Source organism: Trichoplusia ni, chromosome 6 (assembly GCF_003590095.1).
Source record: "Trichoplusia ni isolate ovarian cell line Hi5 chromosome 6, tn1, whole genome shotgun sequence".
Lineage (NCBI taxonomy): Eukaryota > Metazoa > Arthropoda > Insecta > Lepidoptera > Noctuidae > Trichoplusia > Trichoplusia ni.
This window is the reverse complement of record NC_039483.1, coordinates 9,018,053-9,039,842: the sequence shown is the minus strand read 5'-3', so window position 1 is coordinate 9,039,842 and position 21,790 is coordinate 9,018,053. Positions and strand designations below refer to the sequence as shown.

Sequence of the window (21,790 nt, the reverse complement as noted above, 5' to 3'; positions counted from 1 at the left end):
TCGAGAGACGGGCAGTTCGTGTTTTCAATATCTAAATATCCGCGTTTCGGATAAACACGTATCCGAAACTAATATTACGTCCGACATATCTAAAATAGGTGTGCTTTCAAGTAAATGTATTTTAAAACTTCATGAAGTAGTCTACATACTCATAGTTTTATGGCCGCCTGGGGACCGAAGTTTCGGATAAAAGAGTCTTCCGTGTAAGTTCGGTTACACGTCCGAACTACTTGCAGTACGAATTCTGTATATAGAATTTTACTTTAAGTTTAAAACACGATATTGGATTTGAATTCAGAGCAACGTAATTTAAGAGACGATGTTCGGGAGACGTTTATTATATTTTCAGTTTGGACGAGAATGAGTATTTTGAAAACGTGTCAGCATTTTGTCAAGTTGTAGCTGGCAGATGAGTTTAGGTTTTTCATAAAGTAGAACAAAAATGATCTAAGGGAAAAGTCACAAAAGTCAAAAAGCTCAAGTCATGATCATTCGAAAACGTGTAAATGTATCATAAACGGATGTTATAAAATATTGTAAGCGTATAATAGTTAAGTGGAATAGCTAAAAGGTCAGAAAAATTTAAAGCATAAATGAAGAAAAAAACCGACGACAAAATGTAAATTACCCTCATTGCCCCACATCTATCATCCCACGGGATATTCCACAAAAACCAACAAGTGACCTTATTTATAATGAGGGACGATAAATTAAAAACAACCACAGCTGATAGCAGGGGTCGTCGCACTAAACGACTGCGACCACAGCAAAGTGGTCGCGACCACTCGCTATGAGCTATCAGTTGCACTCGTTACGAAGGACGCGCCACAAACGCGACCACACTGTTTAAAATAGTACCTTATTTGTTGGGAAAATGTGACGTAATTGTTTGTTGTATACTGTGGTTGGGTTCGCCACAGCGGTTTTTAGATTTTCTGAAGAAAATTCTTGGGAAATCATGTTTTTCTTTAATATCGTACCTAGTTTTATGAAGTACCCTTTCTATTCTATACCCATTTTACCAAATATATACAAACCTAAAAAAAATACACCAAAATTTTTGGTACTTCACAATCCTTTTGTCTCCGAACAAAAACGTTATTAACCTGTACAACTCACAATGATCGATACCTTTTTTCCCCACTTTAGCAAACAAACGTTTCATCTATCACTTCCATATAAAATCAACACAGTCAAGTCGACACTCAAGAAATGTAGCAGTAACATAATACGTAGCGACGCTCGTGATGTATAGCTCTCACCCCCGAGGGATGAAACTTTGAGCCGACAAAATCCCCGGGGTTGAAACTAGTCGTTGGTAAACAAAAAACTGCGGTTTTTGCTGGTCTTGTATTTGGACATACGGTTGACAAGATTGAATAAAATTTTCTTCTAAGTTCAGAAAAAATTACAGACAAGAAGTCAATTAATAAGTTCGTTAGCCGAAGCGTCGTTTAAAAATGCGTCTCATGGTATTTTTTTAATGAATTACATTTGGTGAATTTGAAATATTAAGAATCCAATCGGTAAATCCATTTTTATATGTAAATAAACATTATTTTAAACAACCATAAGACATTTAAGATGAGTAATAATAATAACAAGACATATATTCTCTAACGAATTCTCAACAATTTGGTTATCATTAAAATATAGCATTAATGTACAAAAACATTAGAACTATAGACGAAACAAAACCTCTAAAAAAGTCATCAACCACAATTCAACTAAACAGAAACAGACCGTTTTACAAACTTAAAGAGTTCAACACTCACTCAACCCTCTTCACCAATTTAATTTATTAACACTTAAAACTTCCATCGAACTAAGTTTTAAGTCTAGCCCTTCTAAGTTACATTTAAGGCACTTTAAGAACGCACCTGATACATAAGTGACAGATGGGTAGCTCTTACACTAAGTGGAAAGTTGGAGGGCCCCTAAAATTAATACTAGAATGAATACGGCTTAGAACGACTTTATTTAAGTGCTTAAGGCACTTTGCGATAAGTTGTCTGGAAGGTAGACACGAGATAATGTGTTGGTAAAGAGTTATTAGACGTTGATGGTGATAGTTAACGTAGGTGTGCGAACAGCTTGGTAAAAATACGGTCAAGAGCGAGACGCAGTCGTGAACGTTTCACTTGGTCACTGTAGATTTGAATATTTGTGGTTATTAAACATTAACACAAATATATTCAATAACTGAACGTGGCAATGGTTATTTTTTGCATTGTGTACCTCATGGTTACTTAAGTATTTTTTTCTTTATATGCTGCTTTTTCACCCACGCCAACATTCCATAAATTAAATATTAAAGTAAGTTTATAAACATTACATTGATAATAAACATATTTCCAACTTCATACAATTATCTTTGTCATAATGGAAACCGCGACGCTTCGGTAAAAGTGGTTTGTTACTGCGCCAATTAAGTTAAATGAAAGAGGTGTGTCTCAAGTTTGAACGCAGAACCATTACGAGTTGGCACACAGTTTCTCTATGTAATGAAAAATGTTTCTAGACAAACAAATTAATTGATGAATGTACGTAAATATGTCAGAAATTTTTTTTTACTCCTTCGAGATAGATGTTATTTTTTATTTAGTACTTTTAAGGCTTTTAGCTAATAATAAGAAACAAAAAATACCCTTAGTCAGTTGTTTTTACTACTATTACACGATCGCATGGATAGTAAATCCATGCAATATAAAACTGCTTGATCTAAACCTCCAAAACGCAAACTTTAGTAGTTTAATAGTTAGTTATAAGCTTAATAATCTTGATTGTTGTTTAACATTGGTTTAAGTCGTGTTTTCTATTTAATTTTCGTTTTAATACAAAAAGACGCACAAAGATTATTTACCATTTTAAGTACCTAAACTAGTGTAATCATCGCATATAATTAGTGAATACACAAAGCACAAGAATAACAACAAATACACCTTTATAATATAAACACATGGTAACGCAATTTCCTCATTAATTTACACAAATCCCTACAAATCTTAAGTTAATTTCCATTCGAATCGTCTACCTCCCGATTACTGTCAATAGTTCTATTGCCTGGCTAATTCAATTGTTCGCTAGATCCAGACTAAGTGGCAATGAGATTATCCGGACAGCGTCAAAGACCGTTGTGTAGATTGACTTAACACGGATAAGACCATTAGTCATTAATCTTGTCTAACTTAATCAGTATCTACAAATAGATAGAGAAAAGATTAAAAAATATATTAATTGCAAGTCAGGCTCATGCCACTCGTCTTGGGAGTTCCAAACAAATAGGACCTTAATATAATTTCATTTTTGTTATTTGGTGTTATAGTGGTAAACAATAATTTAACCTATGAATTTTTTAAACTGTCAAGCAATCACGGTTCATAATATATAGCGAAGGTTTATTAATAGTGTTCCGATCTAGGCCGTCGCGACTATTACTTAACCAGAAGCTATGTTTTTAATCAAATTACATCTGCGGGACGCAAGAAGATAAACGAATCCAATATTCATTAAACTATCTGAAAATTATTGAAAACGAAATCGTCATCCGTATTATGTAACTTTGTAGTTTACACCGTAACATAACATTTTAATCATACCATTCATACCTTTTTTTTTTCCGGGGTGAAACGCTAATGTCTTCAACCCACGTCGAGGGCACGGCGTGGGGATATGTCGGACTTCCACCTACTAAAAACACCCCGGGCCCCTTCTACTGCTTTAGCCAGAGTCACGGGATCGCTCGCGCATACTCTGCGCGACTCTGGCTGTTACCTAGCCTGGCCTACCTACCTGGCTGATACCATTCATACCTGCTCCATCAATCGTTCAAACAATTAATGTATTGATAAAAAATAAAATAAAAAACTAGGATATTTTTTTTTAAATCATTTATTCATATATTATATAACTTTACATTGCATTCATTTATCAACTCATGAAAGCATTGTAACAGGTACGGAGAATTTATTCATTCATTAATAACGTTAATTTAAACTCGTTGGTTCTTCAAAACCATAATATTTTTTTATTCTACATGGAATTGGTAAAATACCTCATTAATTAATATCCGGTCAAATGAACGCGGTTCTTACTGTAATGTATGTTTAATTAAATATTTCAGACTCTACGCACCGAAATAAACAAACATTTATATTCCATTTCCAAATTAACAGAATAGTATGAATTTTCTGGGTTAAGGTAAACGGTTGTTGGTCAATAAATATATTCTGCCAATTTTTTTTTTTTTGGTATAATTTATATCGTCAACGGACCGTAAAAACAGTAGATGTCTTCTTAAGCCTACCAAATATTATTACAAAAAAATACTACAAATATTATTGTAAAAACGAGAACATTTTTTAGAGGTCATTAGTAAAAACGCTTTTTTTTTGCATTGGATAGGGAAATTAAAACATCTCGATGCCAAATTAAACGTTGATAGGTCAATAGTTGAAATAGCCAACAACTTTGTCCAAATACCAAAACAAACATTTGGAATTGGCCGTTTGACTGGTTGGCCAAACTAAAACCAACATATTTGGCAAACTTTCGAACTGTGTGCATCGACCAATAGGAAAGTTTGGTGCTGCAGGGCTTAACGCGGCATAAGTGTAGCTGAACAAGTTTGCGAAGCGTTTTTTTTTCGCAACTCATTGTTTTTGAGAACTAGAATGTTTGCTTTAGATATTTTTAGTACTTTTTTGGCTAAAGTTTGGGATTCCGAGATGATTAGTGTTTTACTTTTGTGGTAAGTTTTGGCGTCAATTAAGCTAGGTGAGTATCGTAACTAGTTTTATTCCCATTACACATACGAACTTAATATTACACGTTCACGTAAATATATACACGGATAGCTGAGTGCATAGCGTTGGTGCGTCCCACGACTGCTTGATCTGAGTCTGGGTGTCAACGTGCACGTGATTTGTTAATTTGTGAAACCCCCAACGACACAAGAATTACATTCCTTTATACTGCGGGAGTCGTTTTTTTTCAAGAACAAAAAAAAACAAATTAACTTTTGGTATGGACCCATTTTGATTAATTTTCTGATCTATAATACAACAGAATACTGTATTTTGTATTTTAAAAGCTTCGGGACATTATATAGGTAAGGTAAGGTCTTTACCAAAACTGGTCTCCATAACCCTAAAAGCCGTTTCAGTTTTGTTTAACTGACACAGTCGCATAAAACTAACCAACAGCATGTCAGAATCTTCTTAAAAAAGTGCTCCTTGGTCGCCCATGACAAATACCTAAGAACTAAGAACGGTGCAGAAGGGGAAATATAGCTCGCAGCACAATGAGCTACTAGCGCCGTCAGCATAAAATACGTTCAGGTTTCTGCAACTTTAAATTAAATCTTTGCGTCTAAGTTTCAATTTCAAGAAAAGTTATTTTTTTGTTTGAAACTCTTATCCTCGCTTTCTTTTTTTATATGCAAATGACAGATCGAATAAGATAATAAGAATAATTTCAGCTTATAAATACCTCGCCGCTGAGCATTGGCCGGTATATAAGGAAGGAAACAATAAATATAGGTATTTAATTGCATACAACATAGTACATTAATTTTGTAAACAAGTCAACTGTCTTGGGATGTTCAAAAAGCGCTAATAGTCTAATTAAAATGACAGAAATTCAGACAGCTACTTAGGTTACACACAAACTTTATAGCTGTAATACCAACTATTCATGTTCACGACTCTATACACATTTTCGCAGCAGATGAAATATCATTTGAAATCGAAACAAAACTCAAAGGTCTCAGACTACATTCATAAACTTACGTCGTATCAAGCAAAGCTTTGACGTCAACGTAAAAGCATTTCCCGTTTCATTAACACGTCAGCCGGCACGTAATTACGAATACGCTCTGTTTTTATTCTTTTTATCAAGACTTTACATATAGTTTCTTTTTTTGGATTCCGTTTTGCCAAAAAATCAGCCCTGTCAATAACAGTGTTTGACTGTGGTTTTTTAAATCGATGATTTTGATGTCCAAAAGGGCGAACTTAACAACCTTACATGAAAAATACTTTTGAATAATATGTTTAATGGCTCTAAACGTAATTTCAGCTGGTAGAAATTGCTTATGTTACAAGAATAATGGTTTTTCTACTCTTTTGCATGTACATAAACTATTAATCACAAATATTAACGACAATGAACAAAACCAAATTTCCAGACTTAAATGCCCCCACAATGTTTACCTGATAACGCACGAAGCTGCAAGAAAAGCAATACGACCAAAATTATAACGAATCCTGTTATTTGTTTCAGATTCAAAACGGGACCATTGTAACAAGACGGTGGAGATATACGAAGACGTGTCGTCCCCTCCGGTGACCTCGGAGAACTTCGGCAGACCCCTCACTTGCACATATAGGTCAGTGGTCTAACTTAACTAAACTTTGTGGTAAGAATGATTGATGTTGATGTAGCATCACTTATTACGGGTTGCGTAGGATCTTGTTTCAGAAGTTTGGTTTCTTGGGTCCCAAAAATATTGATCATCAAAAACAACTATGTCTTAGTGAGTGACTGAGTCTGATAATGGGAACGTCCTTTTTTTAATAATATGCTAAAAGAAATGAAGAATTTTCCTTTTTAACAAATGATTTGTTTTTGCACCTATTCCTACTAGAATATCAAAATTTAACATACGCCCAAAAAAATTAAGAATCATAATATTCATGAGTCTCAAAATATATTGCCCTAATAAATATTGTTTTGCTTGAAGGAACTAAGCGATAAGGAAGTCTTGAGCATTTTTGTCAGATATAATACTTATGATAAATTGTCATAATTTATTTGAGGCAATATTGTACAAAAAGGTTGTAAGAATTGCTTTCGTAAGCTTGGAATAAATACTCCTTAGTTCGTTGCAAAAGAACGTTTTCTGTAATGTTTTTATTTTTTGCAGGTTTAGAGCTTTCAGAGGATCGCCGAAGGATTGGATTCTTAGGATCAGGTTCAAAAAGTTCAAAGTTGGAACCTTGATCAATGGCACGACGTGTCACAAAGGATACATGCAGGTACGAATCAGGACGGGGTTTATGAATACAACAATGACCTTCTGAAAATTTTAATCAAAATCAAAATATGTTGATGGTTACTTTGAGAAGCTGAAGTAAAAGCTGCCTACTACGTGACGGTACTTCCTACATAAAATATACAAATCTCTCAAAGACAAACGAAGGGGCAAGTTCTAATATTACCCGCCTTAACCAGCCCAAATTTAACGAATGGAATAATGGCTTCTTATTATTTTTTCTCATTTATATTCATTGAAAGAAAACGATGAAAAGTATAAAAGGAAATCCGGATAACAAAAAAAGTTGAGAGTCAGAAAGTCGTAAAATCGGCCGCCATTACAAATACTGCTAATTGAGTCGACGTAGGTACGCTCTCGCAATTCTACTAATTAATTTTTGAACTCGGCTGACGGGTGAAAGAACTCGGAACTCAGAACAGCTAATTTAAACAAAATTATTGAATCATTCTACGTTTGTAGATTCGGGAGTTTACGAACTCTAATTTTAGAATCCTGATGTGATTTGGATTTGAGACGCTATTTCATATTTTGGTTGATTGCTTTCAAATTTGTTTACGATTTGTGAATAATAATTAAACTTAAAAGAAAGAAATTAAATGTAGACAAACATGATTACTGAGGTGCATCGCAATGCTCTAGAGGTGGGTAAGAAATATTCTCGAGAAAAACTTGAGAAATGAGAAATAATTTAACAGGAAGTACCGTAAGGCAAACATTTCTCAGAAGCTAAATCAAAGGGACCATGTTGACTACATTCTAGAACTATTTGTCATTTTCTTTGTACCGAGAAGTGAATTCTGTATTCTCTTTTGTATGCTTAAGTTTATTAGTGTTTATGCTTACTTACACTCCAGTGTACCAATTTTTCGAGAAAATATTTACAAATGACAAAGAATGACTGATATTAACTTACTTCATATATACACTCTATCTAACAAATTTAATTACAATGACGTATTTGAACTAGTAACCAACAACAGATATCCAAAATCAATATGACCATACAAAGTACAACGAGACAGATGAAATTTTTCACTATCTGACATTCCATGTACTTGTATTCAATTCAATTATTTATTTTCATCCATCAGATAGTCGACGGCAACGCGAAGACCGATGTCTCGAACAGGAAGGAGCCAGGACTCTTCTGCGGCGAGATAGAACAACCGCAGACTTTCATATCGGAGACCAACTTCGTGAAGATAGTATTCCACGCCGACAACTTCACTGATCAAACTTACTTCAGTTTCGATTCCAGGTCAGCGATCATATTAACTGGGTTAATTTAATAGAGATTCAAAGGCAACGATTTTAAGTTCCAAACTATTGTGAACTGTGATTTTAATTACCAAAGTATTTGATTTATTACCGAAATTGTTGTCTGATTCGAAACACGTTTATTAGTTTTGTTGTTGTTTATTTGTGTGTGTCTCTTATTGTTATAATGACGATATTTGATTTAATACTGCTTTCATAAAAACCAAAAATTTTGATTTCAAATCTAACAGTCAGGCCAGATGTTCCGTGTGTTTCTTTCATCTCAAGACTGAATTAAAACACCTGTTTCCTTTATACACAAAAACCCCAAAATTATAAAAATGCACAAGTGGAATATTTACCGAGATACAATAATACGAACTCGATTCACAGAAGCGCAAAGCAAATATCTGGAGTAAGTTTTTACACATAATTTCCTTTGCAGAGCTGAGCAACAATTTGAAGTGTATCTACGGTACGGGCAGCATCCGGAACTATATCCAAATAGAAGAGGGGAAGTTGTTGCTGGGTACGTGTTTACCTATGTCTGTCTATATTAGATTGGCGTTAATCGAAATAGCAATGTTTGGGTATGTACTTACAAGTTTCGTGTTTGAGATTGGAATTGAAATATGGGTATGCTAGATGGTGGTAAGGTTAATTTATACAGTGATTTGTTTAGTGAAATTAAATCACCGCTATGAAAAATGAACCATAAATATGCTAGACTTAAAAGAGAAAGAGAGAGAATTAGAAGATAGAGAAAATTATATACTCAAAAGTCATATCAGTAAAATTATTAAGTTAAAATATTTATAATTTAACCATATTAACATCATTTTCCACATAATGTCGTCTCGCATTAAAAATAAACAAGGAAAACGCAATGATCATATCGAATAAACAAAAGAAGAAACTTAAAAATAATGCAAATACAAAACATCTCATTTTACATTCACTCCCTAACGAGATCTAATAATAGACCCGTTTGAGTATTCACCCAAGATACAGGGGTGTATTTACCTCTCGAAAACATTAACATTTGTAACACAAATTGCCTTAAAACGATTATTTTTATCGAAATCAGATATAACGAGAAACAAAACATATAGGGGTTCCACAGGGAGGCGTCCTCGGGCCGACTTTATTTAAATTATTTGCCAAATTGCGAAGCCGACTTCAAAGGGAATTCAAACGTACGTGATGAACATTTTAAAGCAAATCGTTTGGAAAAGCTATTCGGCATTGTCTGCGCTTACTTCTGAGTGTGATCGATTCTATGTGCTGAGATCACAAAGCGTGTTTTCAACTGGAATGATCACGTTTCAGTTTATTGTATTGTTGAACTGAGCTATTTGTTGATTTTTGATAGAGAATTTGAGATTTTTCGCTCAGTAAAGCTAACCTTTACACCTGTCGATTATACTATTGTGAAGGTCAAGTTGCTCTTAACTCATGGCCTTTAAATTTTCAACAATTTTAAGCAAAATGTAATCAATACTCAGAATAATTTCGGGGCAATATTTTTGCTACGCAAATAAACGCCCATAAAATATGAGGAATAAAGGCTAAAATAATTAAAACAGTAACTTCAGTAACAGTTAATTCGTTAAATGATAAATTGTTATTTGTTGACGCTGAATGTTAGCACCAAAAGTTTCAATAATTTAGTACCACATTCCGAACAATTTATACCCTCGTTAATAACAAAACAAATACATTTAAAGCAGAAAGTTCACAATTTATTTTGAAACTAGCTGGACCTGCGGCATCGCCCTTACATATTGATGCAAGGTAACTCTTTGACGTAAACGCCTTGGACATCTTTATGGTGGTATAATCTGTATGAATAAATGAATAAAGTGGTAAGAAATCATGAAGCTATTATTTAAGAGTATTAGACAGGCAAGCTTGTTGAGACATGCCTCATAAAATCATAAATATAATATTCGAACAATAAGTAAGTAACGGCACTAAGTCCTGGTGATCTTGTTCCCAGCAAAGCTGAACTTCCTAAACCGATAAGTACCTAACACAAACAACGTGACTTGAAACTTCATGAACCCCAGCTTTACCCAAAATCGTGACACTCAATTTCCATGCCAATAAATCACAAACGCAATGCCTCAAATCATCACTCGACGGCCACTGCATAAATCAAGTTCGAGTTGCCAATTACTTAAGAGTCTTATCCCGAATGTCGCAAACGTTCCAGAATCATTCTGACTGGCTCCAAATGGCACCACTTTGGTGGGTACGTGACCGAAATGGCTTATAAATCGTGTTGAATTGTCGGCGCGGCCTTACTGCCCACCTATTATTGCAGTCATATTGATTTATGCGCTGTAATCAAGTACTTGAATTAAAGTGAGGTGCGTATTTGCTGACTCTGGGATTTCTTTTTAAATCGTTTGGTCCTTTTTTGATAGGGCTCAAGGGGTGTTTTTCGAGAATGTTATTTATATACATGAGTTTGCGGAATTTTTGCAACGTGTGTAATGTTGCTCGGAGTTTTTTATTTAAAAAATGCGTCAGCAAAAGCAAATACGTTATAACGGCCAAAGGTACTATGTCAATACTGTTGAAAACACGACACAAAAAGCGGATGTCCGAAAATGGCATAATAGAATAACTATATAAAAAAGTTTAGATGAAATGCCGTTTTGAGCCTAAGTTTTATTGAACGTAGAATCTTTATTAAGGGTCCATGGAACAGTGCTATTTGAATCAACACCAAGATTTAAAAGCATTTACTTCCGTAATAACTGTACGTGCTTCTTCCAAGTAATAGCTTTACCGTTTTACGAGTCAGCAATTTAAAAATCTTTAAAAAATATGAAGACCATCAAAATTTTTACAGCGAAAATCTCCGACTAAAAGTGTCGGGAATAATGATTTTGCTCAGCTTTGTTAGCGAATTAAGTTAATGAACGAGAGTAATTTTTCCCAGGTCGTATTGCGAGCGAGTGTTCCGGGATTGTCGGCTGCAAACCTGTTACGTGCAGTCTGCTGCCTATCCTGGAGTGTATCCAAGAAATCTACACTGCAGGCAAGTATATTACACTATTTCATACTGACTGTTTATTTCGTTAATCACCAATACCGGTACATCGGAAAGTAGATTAAATTCATCCACTTGAATAACTTATTACCGATTCTAAATCCGTTCATAAATCGATTCAACATTTGCATATTCATGACCTCGTACTAAAATATGGACCGGAAATTTAGAATGATAAATATTGTCCCAAATTAGATATTTAAGCCTAATAAATTAGATCGGAGCGGAGTATCTCTTCAAAGTCATGAGGCGAAGCACAAATTTTGATGAGGGTAAGATCTGGCTTGAACAAATATGTTTGTTTAGGTCCGCAGCGTTAAATATTGTTTGTCAACGTTGTTTTCCCCGTACAGTTTGAAACGAGAGCTGTACTTTGTAGTCTTTACATCAACGTCAGTTTCGTTTTTGTTGGCAATGATAACACGACTCAAGTTCCAGAAATAGACAAAGGAAAATCTTGAGAATTTAACCAAATGCTCATTTTTGGTATCTGGCTCCAGATTTTTCTTTCCCCTCTAGGATATTTTTACATCGAATAAATGTGAAGTGGCATCAATTACGTGATTTCATGCTATCCCAGCGGTGTCCACTCGACGATCTATTAACACGATGCTTCATTAACTTTGGAGCTTCGATGTCGACACTCTGACCTCAAGCTAGACACACGGCAAAAAGTCATGTAGTTAACCATCAATGGCCTTATTTACTTATTTATTTAAATTAATTTATTATAGAATGGTAAAGAGGTTTTAATGTTCATTTCAACAAGAACCGCTGTATCTTAATTTAGATCAAGGACCAGACAATTTAGACACAAATAAGGATTTTAGAATACCTACTAAAAAGTTGAAGCTGTAAAAATGTGTATATTAAACACCCACTGTGGAAAAAATATAGGCACAAGCAAGTTAATTCGTGAAATTAGCCATCCCACGTTAGCTATTTATAGGAAAAGTATCCCATAGAGCCTGGCTTATACTCATTTCTATTATTTTTATTTTCGCCTTAGGGTATCAATATTGTACTAGTACATGTTGTTTGAAAACAGGTATAATTGGGACACGTAAAACACGATGTTTTACGTGTCCCAATTATACCTGTTTTCAAAACGATAAATGTCAAAGTATGATGTCAAACTATCTCTGTGATAAAGAAAGCTTAGTAATTATTGGCTTAGTTTTCTGTTTTCATTTCGTAATGTGTTTCTGTTGCGTGTATAACAGAAAATAATGAAAATAAATATCGAGTTTTAGCATCGGTTGGTTATAAATTTGATGGATGATCCATTTTTGTAGCAAAGATGTCTTTCTTAATCTAGTTTCCATGTAACCCTTAGTGTTGCGAGTCTACTCACACCATACTAATAAGTTTATTTTTCTTTTAGATACCACTTGAACACACGACTGCCGTACATAAAGCTTTACATAGAGAACGAGGAGTTTAATATCGACGGTCAACGATGCGAGAACATCATGACGTGTCCCATGAGGCCCATTACTTCTGGTGAGTATCCATATCATATTCATAAAGAAACAAATGTGTACACTATGAATTTATTATTATCTGGTAATGGTTTGTGAACCCTATTTGAATTGTATATGGGGTATATTTGAATAAGAACGTTTTGGATGCTTTTTTGTTGATTTTTGCTGTCTGCTGTAAGCTGAACTCTGTGGTTCTGCTTTGATGGTCTTTTGTTGAGTTTCATGAGATCAAAAGCAACTATAACCATTCTTGAGAAAGGGGTTATTTAGGAACTCTGTTATTTATGATCGGAATTGGTTGCTGAACCATAAAACTAATACGGCAATTCATATCATAATATAAGCTTAAAGAAAATTGCTTATTTTTATAGTCTAAAGATAAAAGCAATTTTCATACGACCTAGTTTTAAACAGTATCCTATTCCCAAACCCGATCTCATACCAGTGCGTTAGGTTACCTAAATACTTCTTTGATATCGAGTAGTGCGTAAACCACTTTAACAGCTGACTTCAATAGGCCACTTCGCTAAACGTACAATCGTCCGCACTAAAGTACCAATTCGAACGTTCAATTCCACTAAAAAGGCAATCGCGTCCGTACCAATGTGTCTATCAGAATAGGCCTGCATCAGCAAATAGGGGTGTCGCGTTCTTGATAAAATGAGATTGCACTCACCCCGTGCAAATAGAAACTTATATTTGGAGTTTCTTCTTTACTTTTCCTGTTCGGTGTCAGATTTCGATCAATAAGCTTGCGGAAGCAAACGAAATTATGTTTGTTACTGATTTTATTTCTTATCCCTTATAGAAGTTTTGCAGTTGGAATAGTTCTGATGATTTTATAAAGGAAGAGGCTCAAAATTTTTAGACACAAAAAAAATGCATAAGATATTATTGTAATTGGTAATTAACGACACTATTGACCATCAAATTAAATTATTTTAATGCGGATAATATTAACTCTTATTCCATTTATCGCCACTTCACCTAATTTCATCAATCTCTCCTATTTTCACCCTCAACATTCATCTAAACAGCCAACTAATCTAAAACTAAAATTTCAAAATCGTCAAAGAGCTTGTAGAACACAATAACAGTATCCTCCATATTTTTACATAACGCAGCAAGGTGCTATAAGTTATGATAGTCGTAAATAACGGCCATCCAATAACCAACATTAAATCTGTTCTGGCCTGCAACTTGGCCGATATTAAATTCTTAGACCGCTGAGTTTCCTCGTGTTGTAGAAAATCGTATTGAAAAATAATATAGCAAGTGCTTTGGTTTAGTTTATATGAATATGAAATGTATCGACTTTGAAGTGGTTTAACGTGTTTAGGGACGGATTTGAATTTGATACGTGACGTTGTCTTTGTATTGGCTTTTCTTTTCGTATAGTAAAATTGGTATTGGTTAAGTGGTTTTTTTTCTGGTTTGGTACCCCAAGGGCAGAGACAGACTTCTATTACTCAGTCTTCACTGTCTATCCGTTTGTCACCAAACCGGAATCTCGTAAGAATTACTAGCTAGATAGTTACCATTTTTATAATGTATCACTACAAAAATATGTCAAAATAATGCTGAATAATAAAAACTATCTTACGATAATTCATAACATTCAGTTCCTTAATTTTACTATTCATCATCTATAAGCAGAGTAGTAAGGTAAATATTTTTATCATATTCTTCTCATAAAGCCTATTATAATGTTCATTTTAACAGGTTCTGAAAACTGTCCATACGACTATATAAGAATTTATGATGGCAAGGACGAATCGGCTTCAGTCATCGGTACCTTTTGCGGCATGGGCAAGTTTCCATACTCCATCATTGGAACCTCTCAGGATCTCTTTGTAGAATTCGTCAGCTCACCAGCAGGTAAACTTGTTTTATTATTCTCTTTTAAAATCCATTCGATTTTGTTTCTTTTTCTTACTTCTTTTCTACTTGTTTTTTTCATCAGGTCCTCTTCTGAACACTGGTTTCCATTTCAATGTGGGTAACTGGCCTGGTCACGTGGAGGCTCCAGGTTCGAAGGTTGGTACGTGCGACTGGCTGCTCACCGCTGAAACCTTGAAGAAGTCAGGTGATACTGAAGGCATCTTCCTCTCGGTTGCACATTGGTACCCACCTCATACGTCCTGCACATATCTAATGCAGGGTTTCCCTGGGCAGGTCGTGAGGCTGTATTTTCCAAGGTGAGCGAATTTTGAAAATAACCATAACAAAGACATAATATTTTTTTATATAACTAAGTAATCCCAAAGTAATCCTCCAATTAAAATCTTCAATTAACACCATTTTTTAATAAACTAATATTGCCTACTACCAGAAGAAAAATCTACATCCTGAAAATAATTTTATTTCATGCAGCTTCCGAATCAACCGCATAGAGTCTCCTATCCAACCCTGGACTGGCGACTGTGGGGAGTCCCTCACCCTCTATGACGCTCCAAGACCGGATGACGCTCGCATCATCAAGACCTTCTGCGACACTTTCAGCAGACCCATGGAGAAACATGACTTCGTATCCACGGGCAACGCCATGTTTGTAAGATTCGAAAGCAAAACTGGCAGTTATAGTGGGTAAGCTATTTATCTTCCTCAATACTAAACTCTTTAATAGTATATCACAATAAAACAGAAACTGAATACGAAATATAACAAAGAGAAACAACTGAACCATCAATTTGCAAAAGTAAGTACAACTTAAAATAAAAACCATAACAATAAATCCCGTTATTGCAAAATAATAACATCCATTATTTAAAGTTCCACCATCCAAACCCACAATAGAATTGAAAAACACAATAAATCATACTTAATTCCTTGCCATAACTTAATTTTTATAGCCTAGAAAACATTAAACTCTCTTAATGACGTAAATTGTAATAAACAACGACACTTCGCCAGAGCCCCGGCGCTATTTGTTTACGTGAGATTTTCCTTCGCAAATACTGCCATCAATTAAATCTGGAGGACAAAACAAATGTGGGAACCAGCAAACAAAGACGGTAGAGTAAACAGTCTTAGTTTAGTATAATTAGTTTACACAAGCACTGGGTTCTGGATAAAAATGCTTCGAGATTAGAATTGTTGTGATCTATTTAATAATAGTTTCTTTAGAAATGTTGAGGAAGCCAAACATGACTTTTCAGGTGGATTTCAATTGAGAGTTTTAACTTTAGAAATAATACTTATGAAATACGTAGGTAATTTAAAAGCATTTAGCTGCAAAACCATAGAAAAATAATATTAATAAAAAATTGCAAAATTCGTGAAATAGAAGCCACAAAAAGAGATAACAGAGTGCTAACTGAATGTAGATAAAAATTAGAAGATTTCAGCAAGTTTTGCGCACTTAGTCTTAGTACTATACAGTCCGGCAGATAGTGTTAAAGAGTCATCTTACAATCTCGATATCGATTAAAGCTCAAAGCTCAAACTCGCCTACCCCAACTACAGCCCACAAAAAGAACAATAAAATCCATACCCGCTGACTCACTAAGAATGCTCTCTTTTAGTTCTTCACTCTACTACTGGGCCCACTACGACTTCTTCAACAACACGCGGTTCGGAGAACCAGTTCCCGGTACTGCTTGTGATGAGATCATAGCATCTTGGAAGCAGAGGGCAGGAAGGCTGAGGTCACCCCTCAACACTCTCGTCTATAAGCAAGCGTCACCTGGTGAAGATGTACACTGTCTCTACAGATTTGTGACAGATAAACGGATATATGCAAGAGTCATTCTTACAATCTTGAGTGTTAACTTTAAGGTGAGTTTTATCCTGTTTTATCGCTATTAGATTAAATACAAGGCCGTTAACCTGCTTGTGATATTTAGAGCTCAAATAAGAATTTGTGTGGAATGATTTGTTTTTAAGAATAACCTCAAAATTACTATTTTTTCGAAAAAAATACTATATATTTTAGCAACTTTCTATTTGTTCTATATTAATATCTATGATACAAATATAGGTTTAAAAGCCATTTAAAAAATACCAAGTACCTTTTGTGAATAAATAAAAACACTACTTAGAGAAATTAGTTTATACAAGCATATGTGAATAAGTCTGGATGAATTAACAGCTGACTAATTTAAGTATTTTAACTCGCTAATGTAATTAGCACTCTCAAACGCAAATAGTTGAAGAATGTTTAACTTTTATTTACTTTGCGCAACCAACGAGTTGAAAAGTAAATAAAATTACTTTAACGTAGTAGAGGCTACTACTTTATTACAATGCTTAACTAACAAAAAAGGTATAGATAAACAGTTTTTATATATATTTTCACAAAGTTCAATTAAATGTAGAGAGAAAACGGTTCAGTTAATTTCTAATTTAATCTAGTTTAATTAATTTCGTTTTATAAGACAAACTTGTCCTCAGATAGACTTGAATAGATGAAATTAAAACTAAGTTTTGAATTTTATAAATCATCATTATTGTTAAAGTTTACTAGACCATAATTTCTATGACAATAAACTCAGATTCACAAAAGAAAAGTACTTAATATAATTGTTAGAAATCATTCTGAACAACAATGCAGGGCTTGGCGTAACTTTTTGATTGTTGTTAGCAGTCTAGACTGTTTTTGTTCGGAGGCTGTATGAAACATAAGAAGGAGTTACAAAATAATATCATAGCTAGAGTAATGTACCTGGTAATTTCAGAAAGAAATATAGCTAGAATTTTTTTTTTAGGATCCCAAAATGGAGGAATTAGTTACGCGATAACCCAACTAAAGGCTTTGTCTTTTTCCCAGGAACACCCCTATACTTCAGTAACCTGTCAAAACTGCTACGAAGATCGAGCTGATAAGCTGATCATTTGGGAGCCCAACCCAGGTGGTAAATCACCCAACATGACAGCGCCAGGAGTCAGTACCACACCTCTACCACTCCATCTAGCCGTGCAAAGATCGCTTGGCTCCTGTCTTTGTGCAAAACATTCTAATGCCGTTAGCAGGGCGAGACCATATAGGGTAGTGTCTTCGGGAGAGAGTTTAAATCTTCAGCTAATTGTAGACAACGCTCACGCTGCAGCGTCTTATTTCAAGAACCCTTCTCCATTATTTGAAGCTCGCTATGAATTTGTCCACGGTCCTCTATGTGGGCCCGCAGTTCTAGCCGCTGCTTCAGATGGTGAAATTGTCTACCCGCACTTAGAAGCACTCGGCTACATGGAACCACCAAAGAGGATTCAATGCATATGGGATCTTGAGATCGAGGAAAAGAGAGACATCTGGTTACACTTCGAAAGTATTAAATTTGCGTCACGTCACTGCGAGGATGGTAACATTCAGATCTATTTACCAGGACGACTAGACCCATACCTGTCTGTATGTGGAGATAATGTCACCGAAACAGAAAAGCTGCCAATTTTATCCGCTGGTGAACTTGGGTTTGAATCTTTAGATGACCCATTAGTCATTGAAAAAGAAAAGACTAGATCGATCCGGATAGTATTTATTGGAAGCGCATCTCCAGCAAGAGCTGCCTTCAAAATAGCTTGGACTGGGTTATACCACTTACCTAAAAACTCAGACGGAACCTTGATGACTTCACGTCTAACTGATGGTGAAATGAGATCCACTGATTCTGGACAAGGTTGTGACTTTATTTGTCCAGGAGAAGCTCTATGTATTCCGGCAAGATTGATTTGTAATGGTGTCGTTAATTGTCCTAACGTTACTTCCGGTGAACGTAAATTTTGGACCTCGGAAGAAAAGAGTGCTAGAGAAGCGTATTCTGAGGATAGCTTGAGACGCTTGGGCTATTTAGATTTATTAGGAGGTCTTCCGTTGGGTCAGTTGCACGATGAGGCTCCTGAGCTGTGTGCGCGGGCGAGGAGTGTGGGAGGGGGGGAGTGGACAGCACCAGCTCTGGGTGCTGGGTTAGCGATTGCTATCGGTGTGTGTGCTCTCGGTGCCGCCTGGCGCCTCTGCTGCCGCAAACGATCTCCGGATGAGGAGTCCCTGGATTACTGACACGCGGCCCGCGGTGCGCCTCACGCACCGCCCTCGCTACACTCGCGATCTACCTCCCGGGACCTTCCCATGGACTGGAGCCTCCATTGACAGACGCTATATTGAGCGCCGTCAGAGCCCTCCTTTGTTGACTACTGAGAACCAAGTTCTTTACCTGTTATTGTTACGCGGTATGGTGAAAATCATGACAGCTGAAATTCGTAATTCTGTCAATTTTACGATGAATATTTGCTACAAATTCAGTGTAATGGCAGTATCAAGCAGTTCGCATTGCGTGCTCGCGGAAATATTGTAGTGATGTACAAAGTTTACGGTTGACGTTGATCAGTTTAATTTGTTGAAAAACGGCATTGAATATTTTCCTTGCCGCTGCTCGAAACTGTCATTATATTTCTACTTTACTTAAGTACAGTACTTTTTAGTGTACTTTATTGAAGTCACCCTGTATTTAACTCGTTTCATTTAGGAGGGTAGATTCCCCGGCGCTCAAATTGACGACATTGTTTTGTAATTACTGTATATACCCTTATACCTAAATTTAAACCTAACATTAACTGATGCTTCAAATGAACGATCATAGGTTAGGGCAAGGTGATAGTAGCCAAACAGTTAAGTGATTATCAACTTAGGTAGTTATAGTCGTAATGTTTTTATAACAAGAAATAAGTACGAACACTCACGGAAATACAGTATTAGTTAATTTTTAATTCATTTTGAAACATCATGTTGACACTTATCTTGTATAATTATGCTTGTGAAATGATCGCCAAGTTCAACTTGTAAATAGAAACATTTTCGAAATACAAAAATTGGCTTTTACTAAAAGCGTGTTCCATAAGACGCAATAATATTCTTGGCAGTGTTAAGCCAGGTTTATTTTATTGAATTTTCCCGTGGTATCGAACTTGGCGTAATTTTACGTGCGTTCTAGCTTCAAAGCGATTCGACTGAATGCGAGCATCATGTATCTACTCGTTATAATGTAAATAAATTCGATTAGATTAAGAACGTTATTAGTCATTTAACAGCAGACACCATTGATTTTTTGCTAACGAATAAAGCAACTTAATCACTTTATTTAAAGTTTATCATCATAATTATATCTGGTTCTATAAAAAAGAAAATTATATAAAGTAGAAAATTCCAAGATGGGAATTCAAAATTAATTTCTAATTCTATTTTTTCATTGATGTATACTTTTTAGAAAAAAATATCATAACATAGCACAAATAAGGCACAAAATTGTTTAATTCACTTTTAACTTGGTTTTCCAAGAAATCGGTGATGTCTGCCTCCAAAATAAATATAAGCACTGCGGTTAGTTACGGTTAGTTCTCTATTCGCAATAATTTTACAATACTTACTATTAAGTTCCGAAGCTGGATCGCACCGTCTAAAGAAAAAAATAATAATTATATATCGAATAAAGATTAGTAAGGTCTTTACAAGTTCACGACCACGCTATCTTAGACCTACATTTAGTCAGACCTCACCGCTGAAATATAAACTTGTTCATGAATATAGGCATGAGCCTAAGTCGTTAGGTAACTGCTCGTGGTACGTCTTGCATAAAAAAGACCAAAAAGGTTTTACCTAATTCTTTCATCCTCTGTCATATCTCATGCTACACGTTGTGATTGGTTAGCATCTTTTTATTGATACAATATCATTGTTGGTTAGTGTTGCATTCAAACAGTCTCGATCCACAAGGAACCAAACGTTATTGTGATTTCTTTTGAAAATTATCTTAAGATCGTGCAATCAAGCTATTTATACAATTATATATTTTGCACTGTTAGCATTTAGATTGTTTTCACTGCCTCTAAAAATGCTTTGGTAAATTACGATTTGATATAAGTATATTTATTTTGAATGTAAAGCAATATCCATAAAAAATAACTGTGATGACATTCATGGCATTTCAATGGTTGTAAAAATTGTATTTAGATTTATTACTGGTTGTAAAAAAAACAACAGAAATGAAAAAAAAAAACAAATATTGAAAATTGAAAAATCACGCAATTTTAATGACAGTAAAAAACGATAAAACTTCGTACTTTCGTAACACATTTCGCTTCCGATGTGATCTAAGCCGCGTAGGCATTCTGAAATGACAATAACACCTCTACCTCTATCTATTGATGTTTGTTCGAAACTTTGACAATCTAGGGCAGATAGCACTCACCTGTCATTCTCTGCGAAGAACAAAGCTTATCACAAAAATAGCTAAGCTGAATGCTTGTTCAAGTTTGACATACTTACTGGTGACAGCATCGTTCAGACAATAGAGAAACTAAAAAAAAACAATTGAAAAAATATCACTATTGTTTGTTCATGTAAGAGGAAAGCTATAAATTCTTGGCTTTGTTTTACGTAACTTATACAAAGATCGGAGGACGAGTTGATAAAAAATATAAGCAAGGAGTTTTTTATTCTTTAATAGTGTCGGATGCTATAGCAGTCTTTACGAGCTGGTCGACGCCGACGATGTTATTGTAATATAATGAAAAAGGAAATGTTCTAAAAGGAAAAAAAAATGTTATAATATTGTCATGGATTTTTTTTTTGGATATTGCTTAGAACTTCATATTATTTTAAGTAAATAAATTAGATTGTACAAATTGTTTGCAATAGTATTTTACATGCTTATTTCGACAGTAATTTAGATTTTGTTAGCATTTACCGGATGGGTAATGTTAAAGAAATAAAATATATTTTGTACAAAATTTTCATGTTTTATTATATGCGTCCCAAATCATTTTGTGTTTCTATTAAAACACAATAGAGATATAGAAAATTACTTATCTAAATTCGGATAAAAATGTATAAAAAAACCGAAAGAAATTAATAAAGATTTTGGATTATAGAACAAGAACCTTGAAAACAACTACCAATCCAAGTCTTGCGGGTTCGAACCCCGCCTCCGACATGCATAAACA

At 34.9% G+C, this 21,790-nt stretch overlaps 1 protein-coding gene across 1 annotated transcript in view; it reads left to right on the top strand.

Moving 5' to 3' along the window:
• LOC113494848 overlaps window positions 1-20,047 on the top strand; it is a 77,010-nt gene extending 56,963 nt beyond the window's left edge. The window contains exons 2-12 of the mRNA XM_026873350.1: window positions 6,283-6,388; window positions 6,926-7,037; window positions 8,149-8,315; window positions 8,760-8,843; window positions 11,265-11,363; window positions 12,760-12,878; window positions 14,582-14,737; window positions 14,823-15,057; window positions 15,233-15,445; window positions 16,384-16,636; window positions 17,628-20,047. Of these exons, the coding sequence (XP_026729151.1) occupies window positions 6,283-6,388; window positions 6,926-7,037; window positions 8,149-8,315; window positions 8,760-8,843; window positions 11,265-11,363; window positions 12,760-12,878; window positions 14,582-14,737; window positions 14,823-15,057; window positions 15,233-15,445; window positions 16,384-16,636; window positions 17,628-18,851 (2,768 nt within the window). The 3' untranslated portion in view covers window positions 18,852-20,047. The remainder of the gene's footprint in view (window positions 1-6,282; window positions 6,389-6,925; window positions 7,038-8,148; window positions 8,316-8,759; window positions 8,844-11,264; window positions 11,364-12,759; window positions 12,879-14,581; window positions 14,738-14,822; window positions 15,058-15,232; window positions 15,446-16,383; window positions 16,637-17,627) is intronic.
• The last annotated feature ends 1,743 nt before the right edge of the window (window positions 20,048-21,790 follow it).